Source organism: Diabrotica virgifera, chromosome 3 (genome assembly GCF_917563875.1).
Source record: "Diabrotica virgifera virgifera chromosome 3, PGI_DIABVI_V3a".
In the NCBI taxonomy this organism is placed as follows: Eukaryota; Metazoa; Arthropoda; class Insecta; order Coleoptera; family Chrysomelidae; genus Diabrotica; species Diabrotica virgifera.
Window position 1 is genome coordinate 91,560,702 of NC_065445.1, and position 13,164 is coordinate 91,573,865.

The 13,164-nt window shown below is 33.0% G+C and overlaps 1 protein-coding gene across 1 annotated transcript in view; it reads left to right on the forward strand.

The window, feature by feature from the left end:
• LOC114329981 (histone-lysine N-methyltransferase E(z)) overlaps positions 1-13,164 on the forward strand; it is a 106,722-nt gene that overhangs the window by 81,048 nt on the left and 12,510 nt on the right. Inside the window, exon 10 of the mRNA XM_028279276.2 lies at positions 3,501-3,666. Within this exon, the coding sequence (XP_028135077.1) occupies positions 3,501-3,666 (166 nt within the window). The remainder of the gene's footprint in view (positions 1-3,500; positions 3,667-13,164) is intronic.

Below are 13,164 nucleotides of genomic sequence, written 5' to 3' on the forward strand. Positions count from 1 at the left end.
TTCCTCTATGCCTTGCCTTTATTAGCGTTTCTCTGAATGTCTTGTTTAACTTTTAAAGTATGTTGTGTCTGTGTTTTCTAGTGCTTCAGTTACACCTTTTGCGAACTTTTGTGAGTTTTCTGGATATTGCCATGTTTTCCATGTGTTTTAACTAATAATTGGAATTAGTATTTATACGTTTCACATTACATTAAGCAATTGTTTAATTGTAATGTTAGCTAACGTAAATCAGTCAGTAAAGCTAATATTTATAATTATATTTTTTGCTTGAAATATTATGAGTTTTAATATAGAAGAAGAGTTCAAATTGCTTGTATTCAAGAGACTAGGTGGAAAGGACAAAGGGCGAAAGAACTAGGTGATGGATATAAATTGTGGTATGTAGTGAGTAGTAACAGTAGAAATGGAGTTGGTATAATTGCTGATAGTGAAATGAAAGATAACTTAGTAGAAGTTGTAAGAACGAGTGATAGAATGATGTCAGTGAAATTTGTAATTGATAAAGAGGTATTGAATGTTGTGTGTGTATGCTGCTCAAACAGGTCTGGGTGAGAATGAAAGAAGAGCTTTCTATGACCAATTAGGAGACGTACTGAGTGATATTCCAGCAGAGGAGAAAGTTATAATAGGAGGTGATTTCAATGCACATGTGGGCCAAGCCAAGACAGGATATGAAACAACACATGGGGGATTAGGCTTTGGAACTAGAAATGAAGCTGGAGATGACATGCTAGAATTAGCAACAGCATTGGATATGGCGATTGTTAACACATTCTTTAAAAATAGAGAAACTCAACTTATTACCTACAAAAGTGGACAACATCAATCCCAAATAGACTACTTCATAATAAGGAAAGAAGACATACGTGAATGCAAGGACTGCAAGGTAATAGTTAGTGAGACAGTAAGGCAACAACATAAGCTGCTTGTTCTGGACATCGAAGTAAAAAGCGAAACTAAACAAAAATATCGGAGAGGACCACAAAAAATCAAGTGGTGGATGCTAAAAGATGAGAAGGAAGGTCTATTCAGGGAAAGAATAGTAGAAAAAATATGTTGGAACATGAAATGAAGCCCTAACACAATTTGGAGAAAAATGGCCAATATTATTAGAGAGACGGCTATTGAAATACTTGGGAAAACGTCAGGAAAGAAGTTTGAGGATAAAGAGACTTGGTGGTGGTCAAATGAAGTACAAGGAAAAATAAAAGAGAAGGGAAAATTATATAAAAAGTGGCAAGAAACCAGATCGGACATAGATCCTTAAAACTATATGGTCGCCAAAAAGGAAGCGAAAGTAGCAGTAGCAAAAGCTAAAGCAGAAGCGTATTCAAAGCTATACGAACAACTTAATACCAGGGAAGGCGAAGCAAAGATATATAAAATAGCCAAACAGAGAGCAAAGAAAGCAAGAGATTTTAATCAGATTAGATGTATCCGAGATGAAAATAATAAAATACTAATTCACGAAAAGGATGTCAAAAAGAGATGGAGAAAGTATTTTGACAGTTTATTAAATGAAGAATTTGACAGACAGCCTGTGGAGTTAACGGAGACAGTAACAGCAATGGTCACCAGAATAACAAACGAGGAAGTGGCTCAAGCGCTTCAAAAAATAAAGAAAGGAAAAGCAGTCGGACCAGATGATATTCCTGGGGAAGTATGGAGAGCATTGGGAGAGACAGGAATAAGTTGGCTAGCAGGTCTATTTAATAGAATTATGGAAGTTGGACAAATGCCAGACGAATGGAGAAGCAGCATATTAGTACCTGTCTACAAAAACAAGGGAGACATACAACAATGCACAAACTACAGGGCTATAAAACTACTTAGCCTCACCATGAAAATATGGGAGAGAGTAATTGATAGACGGATACGTGAAAAAACCGAAATATCCGATAATCAATTTGGCTTTATGCAGGGCAGATCAACAACAGATGCAATTTTCATTGTAAGGCAACTGATGGAAAAATACAGGAATAAAGAGACCAACGCTCATATGGTATTCATTGATATTGAGAAAGCATATGATAGAGTTCCTCGAGAGATTCTGTGGTGGGCACTCAATAAGAAAGGAGTCCCTGGCGAATATGTAAAGATTGTGAGAGATGTGTATGAGGAAATAACGACTAGTGTTAGGACAGGTGTGGGAGAGACTGATAAATTTCAGGTGAGAGTAGGATTGCACCAAGGCTCGGTGCTTAGTCCTTATTTATTCTCATTAGTTTTGGACCAGATAACAGCGAAACTACAGGGTAGTATTCCATGGTGCCTAGTGTATGCTGATGATGTAGTGTTAATAGGAAATAGTGAAAGAGACTTAGAACAAAAACTGGAACAGTGGAGACAAGCTCTGGAGGAAAAAGGTTTAAAACTTAGTAGGACAAAAACAGAGTATTTAGAATGTTCATTTAAAGATGGAGTTACTACAAATAATATGGTATCTTTGGATGATGAAATGATTGTGAAAAGCAATAGTTTTAAGTACCTAGGATCGGTATTACAGAGTAATGGAGAAATAGATCGAGATGCATGCAGTAGAATTAGGGCTGGATGGATGAAGTGGAAAGAAGCGAGTGGTGTGTTGTGTGACAGAAAAATTCCAATGAAGCTGAAGGGAAAATTCTATAAAACAGCCTTAAGACCGGCTATGATGCACGGAACTGAATGTTGGGCAGTGAAAAAGAAAGAGGAACAACGAATGCATGTGGCGGAAATGAGAATGCTTAGATGGATGAGTGGAGTGACAAAGAAGGATAAAATTAGAAATGGGGGAAGTCTAGGTGTGGCACCAATTGATGCCAAAATGAGAGAGCATAGGTTAAGATGGTTTGGTCATGTTCAACGTCGAGACGTTAATCACCCAATACGAAGAATAGCTGAAGTGCAGATTCCTGGAAGGAGTAGGAGAGGAAGACCAAAGAAGACCTGGGGGGAGACCATAAGGCAGGACATGTTGGTAAAGGGGATTAACATTGATATGACCCAAGATAGAATTGTGTGGAGAAATGCAATTAGGGAAGCCGACCCCGCATAGGGATAAGGCAAAGTGAATGATGATTATGAGTTTTAATATAAAAAGAAAGACCAACAAGAACCTTCTTTATTGGAAGTTTCTCTTCCTCTCTTCCTTGCCTTTATTAGCGTTTCTCTGAATGTCTTGTTTAACTTATAAAGTCTGTTGTCTCTGTGTTTTCTAGTCCTTCTGTGAGTTTTCTGGATATTGCCATGTTTTCCATGTGTTTTAACTAATAATTAGAATTAGTATTTATACGTTTTACATTATGTACATTAAGCAATTGTTTAATAATTGTAATGTTAGCTAACGTAAATCATTCAGTAAAGCTAATATTTATAATTATATTTTTTGCCTTGAAAGATTATAAGTTTTAATATAAAAATAAAGGGCAACAAGAACCTTCTTTATTGGAAGTTGTAAATTTTCATACATCAGATATTATTTTAGGTCAATTTTATACAATTTAAATATTTCGTTTTAGATTTTGTGGTGGATGCAACTAGAAAAGGAAACAAAATCAGATTTGCTAATCACTCAATTAATCCAAATTGTTATGCCAAAGTGATGATGGTCAATGGTGATCATAGAATTGGAATTTTTGCAAAACGACCAATCCAGCCAGGAGAAGAGTTATTTTTCGATTACAGGTAAGATATTCGTAGCATGTTATCATTATTTTCATTTATTAGTAACTGTACAGCTCCCGGAACGAACCATGGCCGATGACAAACGCCGTCGACGGTCATATGCCCACCTAAACTCTACATTTTCTGCACAGACAGGATTTCTCTCACCGGCCATGGTTCGCTCCGAGAGCTGTAGATACATACGTAACATTATTATTATCATCCCCCGTTAGAGGGCGTTCTAACCATACTGCGATATAAATAGTTTTAATTTATATCGAGAAACTACGGTCGTGTTGGTGTAAATTTGTCTTCCTCAGAGCCTCCTTGACAACAGGTAGACCTAGAAATAGTACTATCGGGGATGGAGGAAGACAGATTTTAATCAAAACGAAACCGTAGATTTTCTTATTTTACTAATGCCATACTTTGTATTAGAGTACACAGACTCGTTTCATAAAGGTTCTCTGAACTGTAAATTGGAATATTATCCCAACGGGGCCTTTTGGTATTGTCATACCTGGTTTAAACAGAGAACTTGAATCGAGCCGAAATTCATTTCACTTATTCTCGTTAGAGGGCGTTCTAACCATACTGCGATATAAATAGTTTTAATTTATATCGAGAAACTACGGTCGTGTTGGTGTAAAGGCTATAACGGGATAAGATGGTCAAAAATGCCCCCGCACCGATCAGCTCCGCTACTTATTTTCGATAAAGGATATAAAATTATGCCCTCATGCAAATTTTTAGCTTCCCAAAGGTCCTAGAACCTCTTAAATCGAGAAAAGAAGAATTTTTAGGTTTTATTTTTTTGTGAGCGCAATTTTAACTTAAAAAATCTGAAAAAATTCGAGAGGATGTATATTTTGAATACAAAACAGCCTGATTTTTTTCAGATTTTTGTAATAAAAAATGAGCTCAGGAAAAATTTTTGATATTTTCAAAAAAAATTTAGGTTATGTAAATATCATTTGGCCAACTTTTAAATAGTATTTTTTTGTGTATTTTTTGTCGTTCTTTTGAATGGCAGAGACAGAATTTTTAATATCTGAGCGGAAAGAACGAAAAAATTGAAAATACCGTATTTGCTGTCTCGAGATGCATCTCGGGACAGCCAATTTTAGGATTTAGGATCCTGACTACAACAACTTAAAAAAACAATAAAAGTGTGAATTTTGTCATAAAATTTGGTATGTGGGCTTATAATAATATTTAGGACAGCTTTTCCAAATATTTTTTTTCGATATCCCTAACGCGAGCAAATCGAATCGCATATCGAAAATTCACTCTGTTTATGGATTCGCAGTAGAACGCGTTTAAAATTTAAATTTCAGTTGACTATTTTAAAAATTGTGAACCATCAACCTGTATGACTGTGTCAAATTTCAAATCTGAATATATTTTTATAGCCGAAATATTAGGGGTGTCTGTATTTTAAATGCGATACACTGTATATTATCAATTTGATAGTTTATTGCAACTGATATAGTCGTATTTTTTATACTTAGATTCAAAATATACATTCAAAATACTGACTAATTCACTAATTTTATCATAAAAAGTTCAAATTGATTGAATTGAAGTATTGAACCAATTAATGTGTAATAATATAACATACAGAGTGAGGTTTATGTACGGAAACCCTCAAATATCTCGGAAACGGTTAGCACAATTTTTATAAATTTTGGTGTGTAGAGGTTTTCTAATGCGGCCGATATTATAGTGATTATTTCATTCATAGGAGATTCTGACCAATAGAAAGCTACAGAAATCTGAATTAAATCGATAATTTTTGATAATTGCCCGTCGTTAAGTATATCACGTCAGATGCCCTTCGTTGCTACGAAAAAATACATTCAGTGACATTAATGACAATTAATGTTTTAAAAATTATAAAAGTGATGACTTTCAATCGTCAAATATTTATAAAAACTGTGTGTTTAATGGTACTTACATAAATAAATTACAATAAAATTTTGGTTTTGAACAGTTTTATTCATGAAATAATCGCAACAAATTGCACTCGAACTCTAAAATTAATATAGAATTTTTGCCCTCGTGACACTTTGACATAATTTCACTCGCCTTTGGCTCGTGAAATTAAAACTGTCAAAGTGTCACTCGGGAAAAATTCAATAATTTTAGAGCTCTTGTGCAATTACTACTGATTATTTCATTCATAGGAGATTCTGACCAATAGAAAGCTACAGAAATCTAAATTAAACTGACAACTTTTTTGATAATTGCCCGTCGTCAAGCATATTACGTCAGATGCCCTTCGTTGCTACGAAAAAATACATTCAGTGACATGAATGACAAATGTTTTAAAAATTATAAAAGTGATGACTTTCAACCGTCAAATACATATTTATAACAACTGTGTGTTTAATTGTACTAATTTGTACTTACATAAATAAATTACAATAAAATTTTGGTTTTGAACAGTTTTATTCATGAAATAATCGCAACAAATTGCACTCGATCTCTAAAATTAATATAGAATTTTAAAGCTCTTGTGCAATTACTACTGATAATTACATTGTTGTCAGATCTTCCGTTTTTCTAAAAATCTAATTTTTTTTACTTCAATTGGAATACCCTTTCTATTTTTTGCTTTTTTAAATCCTTAAGAAATATTAATTATTTTTCATGTTATATTCCCTATAACTAAAGATCATAATTTCGGAGTTAATGCTACATTTATTAAAAAAAATTTAAACAAATTATAAAAATCAATTTTTTCGGCCCGGGTAGACATCATTTTACGTTCTTTGGACTATTGGGAACAAAAAAAGTTCTTTTATAATTTTTCTGTAAAGTTACAAAGTGTGTTAAACGAGTTCGAGTTATAAACAATTTAAAACTGAAAAAAATCGAATAATGACGATTTTCAAGGTTCAAAAACACAAATCAAAAATATTATTTTTGACACTGTCCAGTACACAAATTCAAGTTCAAGCCTTATTTTATCAGTTACCAATAAGTAATTTAAGCTTGTTTCATCCTAAAATTTTGTTTTTTAGTTGTTAATGCAGCCCGATCGCCCATCCTCTCATATGCGCTTCACTAACAATTATTAAAAAGCAATGATTTAGAATAAATCGGGCCAAAAAATTTTATAGCGAGCCCCTAGAAGAAGAGATTAGCTTGAATTTGGCTACTCAGCAGTTTCAAAAATTATATTTTTTATTTGTGTTTTTGAACCTTGAAACTCATCATTATTCAATTTTTTTCAGTTTTAAATTGTTTGGAGCTCGAAAACCGTTAACTAGAGAAAAATTACAAAAGACCTTTTTTCTTCCCAATGATCTAAAGAATGTAACTACATAAACGGGCTGAAAAAATTGATTTTTATAATTTGTTTATTTTTTTTTTAAATACATGTAGCAATAACTCCGCAACTATGGCATTTAGGTATAGAGAATATAACATGAAAAATAATCAGTATTTCTTAAGGACTTCAAAACGCAAAAAAAATAAGAATGTTCATTGGATTTCCAGCAAAATGGAAGATCTGACAACAATGTAATTATCACTATAATATCGGCTGCATTAGAAAACCCCTACTCACCAAAACCTATAAAAATCATGCAAGATGTTTCCGACATAATTGAGGGTTTCTATACATAAAACTCACTCTGTATATTATAATTATTATAATAATATATTAATACGCATTAATTGGTTCAATACTTCAATGCCAGCAATTTGACTTTTTATGATAAAATTAGTGAATTAGTCAGTATTTTGAATGTATATTTTGAATCTAGGTATCAAAAATACGACTATATTAGTTGCAATAAATTATCAAATTGATAATATACAGTGTGTCGCATTTAAGATGAAGATATATTTCGGCAATCAAAACATATATAGATTTGAAATTTGGCACAGTCATATAGGTTAATGGTTCACAATTTTTAAAATGGTGAACTGAAATTTAAATTTTAAAAGCGGTCTACTGCGAATCCACGAACAGGGTGAATTTTCGATATGCGATTCGATTTGCTTCGCGTTAGAGATATCGAAAAAAGTTATTTGGAAAAGCTGTTCCAAATATTATTATAAGCCCACATACCAAATTTTATGACAAAATTCACACTTTTAAGCCGATGCCGCACTGCAGGATGCTAGATGGTGGCTTGGATGGTGGATTTTAAAGGTGGATGGTGGAGGGTCGCTGCATCCTGGACGCAGTGAATAGAGTGAAATGAAGTCAGTGTCCAACTGACTGCTGAGGAGACATCATGCCTCTCTCTAAAGTTGCGAAAAAAATGTTACTATCTTCGGCAATTATAATGGCAAATAATGTAAAAAAAATTTTTGTCATTATTTTATTACTAAGCTGTTATTTTTATGTAATAATAATAAGCGCCAGCACGTATTAGGCGGCCGTCTATGGTGAGTGCGAGAGAGATACCATTCCGGCAGTCCAATGGGGAATCTTACTCGGACTTAGCCGCGTCAATACGATCTTACGGCTTATTATTAATACTTAAAAATAACAGCTTAGTAATACATTAATTCATGTAGGGGGGGCTTTAAAATTTGATTTAGTCACTTTCTGACTTTCATAGTAATAATTTTTAACCGAGTTATTAAGTCTTAAAAATAGCCATTTTCGCGCTTTTCAAATTTTAAATTGCTGATAACTCGAAAACCATCAACTTCAGAGAAAAATTACGAGAGACCTTTTTTGTCCAGAATGCTCTAAAAAAGTTAAAAAAGGTTTGTTCGGACCAAAAATAATAATTTTTGCAATTTGATTAAAAAAAATTTGGACTTTTCTCGTGGGCGACTTCTTGAACCTTATTCTGGGGTGTATTACAAATGTGATTATGCAAAAAATGATTGCCCTTCTTTTATAAACAGCACTTATTACGCTTTCCTCCATATATGTAATATATTTATAGCGAGGCTACCCGGATGGATTATCAAACACGACTGATATGGGTGGATAGACGCCTGGCGGACCACCGGATGGGTAGATGGTAGTGGAAGGCCACTGCGGCTACCGTCGTTGTATTATTCGTGATATAAGTAGCTGGATTGTCGCCAGGCGGGTATCTACCATCCACCATCCTACCAAACCTCCTGCACTGCGGCATCGGCCTTAGTGCTTTTTTTAGTTGTTGTAGTCAGGATCCTAAATCCTAAAATTGGCTGTCCCGAGATCATCTCGAGACAGCCGAAAACGGTTTTTTCAATTTTTTCGTTATTTCCGCTCAGATAATTAAAATTCTGCCTCTGCCATTCAAAAGAACGATAAAAGATACACAAAAAAATACTATTCAAAAGTTGGCCAAATTATATTTACATAACCTAAAAATTTTTTGAAAATTTCGAAAATTTTTTCTGGGCTCATTTTTTATTACAAAAATCTGAAAAAAATCAGGCTGTTTTGTATTCAAAATATATATCCTCTCGAATTTTTTCAGATTTTTTAAGTTAAAATTGCGCTCACAAAAAAATAAAACCTAAAAATTCTTCTTTTCTCGATTTAAGCGGTTCTAGGACCTTTGGGATGCTAAAAATTTGCATGAGGGCATAATTTTATATCCTTTATCGAAAAAAATAAGTAGCGGGGCTGATCGGTGGGGGGCATTTTTGACCATCTTATCCAGCTATAGCCTTTGTCTTCCTCAGAGCCTCCTTGACAACAGGTAGACCTAGAAATAGTACTATCGGGGGATGGAGGGAGACAGATATAAATCAAAACGAAACCGTAGATTTTCTTATATTATTATTATTATTCATGTATTTCAAGACTTTGAGGTACTAAACCAATTCTCCATAGGTCGAGATCACAGAATGCTGAAAAGTAAAATTGGAACTAACAATAAACTAGAAAGGAAAAATTAATTCTGCAAAGAAAAAAGAAAAATACAAGCTGATCAACTCATAACAAATAAAGTAAAACACAAAAAATAGTTAGTTAAATACTCAATGAGAACATCGGACGTCCACAAGATGTTGAATTATTGAAGTAACAGAAATAAATAAAACTGCAAGAAGAATGGCCAAACAAGACATACTTGACCACAACACCAGACTAGTGGAAAATATTGAATTATTGAAGGATATTATTGAAGAGCAGAGGGCTGAAGATTTTTAAAAGAACGACAGCGAAAAAATAAATTATAAACTAAAGGATACACATGGTTGATAAGAAATTATAAATTAGTAAATGTCAACTCTGAAGAAATGGCTGGCATTCAAATAGAAGGAATCTATTATGCACTCCAACAAATAAAAGACAATAAAGCCTGCATATAACTAGCAAATATTTTTAACATATGCCTAACAGAAGAAGATATTTCATACGAATGGGGAAGAGCATTGGTCATACTGATAGACAAAAAAGTGACTCAGAATGTCTGAAAAATTACGGACCGATTTTTCTGTCCCAAAAGTACAAGCTTTTTATGAGAATTATAACAGATAAACTGTAAGAAATATTGAAACAAACCCAATAATTTCTGCAATGCGAAATTGCAGAATAGATCAACGATATATCAATCTTACTCTGGGCTAATTGGCAAAATACAAGGAAAAGTTATTTACAAGCAATTTTATTGCTGGAAACGAATCTTATGATTGTATATATTAATAATATAGGTATGCAAAGTCCGCAGATAGTGAGCTACTTTTTTATAAACAACATGGCGCCCGAAAATCGTGTTTTTTTCAATTTTTGCTCTATAACTCCAAAGATTATAACTTTACACCAAAAACACCCAAATAAAAATTCACCGCAATTAAATTTTGCATAGAAACTTGTTTTTCCCGATTTACTTCGACGAAAATTTTCCCCGAAAAATGCGGTAATATAAAAGCTATTTTCGTATAAATTATAATTCCAGAAGCAGATGGAAATTGAATGAACAGTTTAGCAACAATTGAATTGTTAATTAAAAATTTACGGTCTCTATAATAACCACAATAATTATGATACATAAGAATAATTATGATTTTTGTATAAAAAGACACTGTACCTATCTAATGTACTTTACAGAATTGAAATTGGACTATTAAAGCGGCCTCAGGAATATTTTAAAATTATAAACAATTTCTTGGCTTATAAAAAAATAGAATATCTCAAGAAATATTGAATTAAATTAAATCGTGAAAACGCTACTGGAAAAAGAGAGGCACGGCGGGCGTTTCTTTTAAAAGAAAAAACTTTTAATTGTGATGTGTGATTCCTGAGATACAACCGGTCAAAGTTGACCGGCATTTACGGCAAAGATATAGATAATAGGATTATAATTTTTGAACCATCATCTTTTTATTTTTGTCCTCTTTCTCCACACCAATTTTTATATCTTTAAAATAATCATAACATATATTATTATAATAAAAACTATCGATATTACTAGTGAAAATTGACAAAAATAGCAAAATTCCAATATAAAATTAGGTTGGAGAAAATGTAATCTCAAAGTTCAAAATCAATATACGTTAAAAAAATGCATTTTCTCGTCTTCCCATGGAGCATTTTTCTTCATTCTTTTTTGTTCCCAAGTAACTCGAGTAGAGGCATTTAACTAACGCATTATTAAATGTCAATCTTGCTTTTTTTATTATAACAGATTAATTTATTTATAAGAAAAGAAAACTACATATTTTTTCCAGTTGTACACTTTTTTTTAGATAAACTTACTACAAGTGTACCTTTTAACGTTAAAAACACAAATATTCTCATTTGAAAGCTGTATAATTATTTAAACAATTTTTATTTAAACAAATTAAAAATTTTTGTTATAATAAATAAATTAATTTATTATAACAAAACAAAAGCAACTTTGACATTTAATAATGTGTTAGTTAGATGGCTCTACTCTAGTTACTTGGGAACAAAAAAGAATGAAGAAAATTGCTCCATGGGAAGCCGAGAAAATGCATTTTTTTAACGTATACCGATTTTGAACTTGGAGATTACATTTTCTCCAACCTAATATTTGATTGGAATTTTGTTATTTTTGGCAATTTTCAGTCAATATCGATAGTTTTTATTATAATAATATATGTTATGAGGATTTTAAAGATATGAAAATTGGTGTGGAGAAAGAGGACCGAAATAAAAAGATGATGGTTCAAAAATTATAATCCTATTATCTATATCTTTGCCGTAAATGCCGGTCAAATTTGACCGGTTGTATCTCAGGAACCACTCATCACAATTAAACGTTGTTTCTTATAAAAGAAGCGTCCTGCCGCTTTTTTCCAATGCCGTTTTTGTGATTTAATTTATTTTAATATTTCCCGAGATATTCTATTTGTTTATAAGCCAAAAAATTGTTTATAATTTTAAAATATTCCTGAGGCCGCTTAAATAGTCCAATTTCAATTCTGTAAAGTACTTTAGATAGGTACAGTGTCTTTTTATACAAAAATCATAGTTATTCTTATGTACCGTACTTATTGTGGTTATTATAGCGACCGTAAATTTTTAATTAACAATTAAATTGTTCAATTATAATCTATACGAAAAGAGCTTTTATGTTACCAAGTTATTTAATTATTGATAAACAATTACTTATTTAAAATTTTAGATGAAAATTAAAGATTTTGTTGGAAAAACCCGCATTTTCCGGGGAAAATTTTCGTCGAAGTAAATGGGGAAAAACACGTCTCTATGCAGAATTTAATTACGGCAAATTTCTATTTGGGTGTTTTTGGTGTAAAGTTATAATCTTTGGAGTTATAGAGCAAAAATTGAAAAAAAACACGATTTTTGGGCGCCATTTTGTTTATAAAAAAAGTAGCACACTATCTGTGGACTTTACATACCTATATTATTAATATATACAATCATAAGATTCGATCCCAGCAATAAAATTGCTGATAAATAACTTTTCCCAAAAATGGCCTATTCTCCGATAATCTGCCCGGACTACTAAATATAAAGAGATATACTAAAGTAATCTAAAGAACATGAACACGAAGCATGAACTAACAAACTAGCATGAGAACTTACAAACAGGAGTACACTTTCACAATTTAAGAATTATAATGGGACAACCAAATCCAAAGTTTTTTGCGGAACGGCACGTGCACTGCACTGTTGGGGTTAGCGAAAGGCCACACGGGCGATAATTTACGGCGCTGTAAGAGCAGTAAACCTGACGAGGCATTGGTTGACTAAATACTTTCATCTACAATTGGTTAGTCAACCAATGCCTCGTCAGGTTTACTGCTCTTACGGCGCCGTAAATTGTCGCCTGTGTGGCCTTTCGCTTATGGTGTGGGATGCCATCGCTTATGGTTCAAGGTCACCTCTAGTCTTCATCAGAGATGAAGACATGCAGCTCAGCGATACGCAGAAGAAATTTTTGAACTTTATCGTATACCCTACCTTCAGACACTCCGATATCCAGTTTTTCAGCAGAATAACGCAAGGCCAGACATTGCGAGAGTCACCACGGACTTCTTTAGGCGGTGGTCTCCTATAGACGCTGTAGGCTGCGTACAGCATCACGCCGTAGGAAAATTGTTAATTTTTGTTACTTTTAA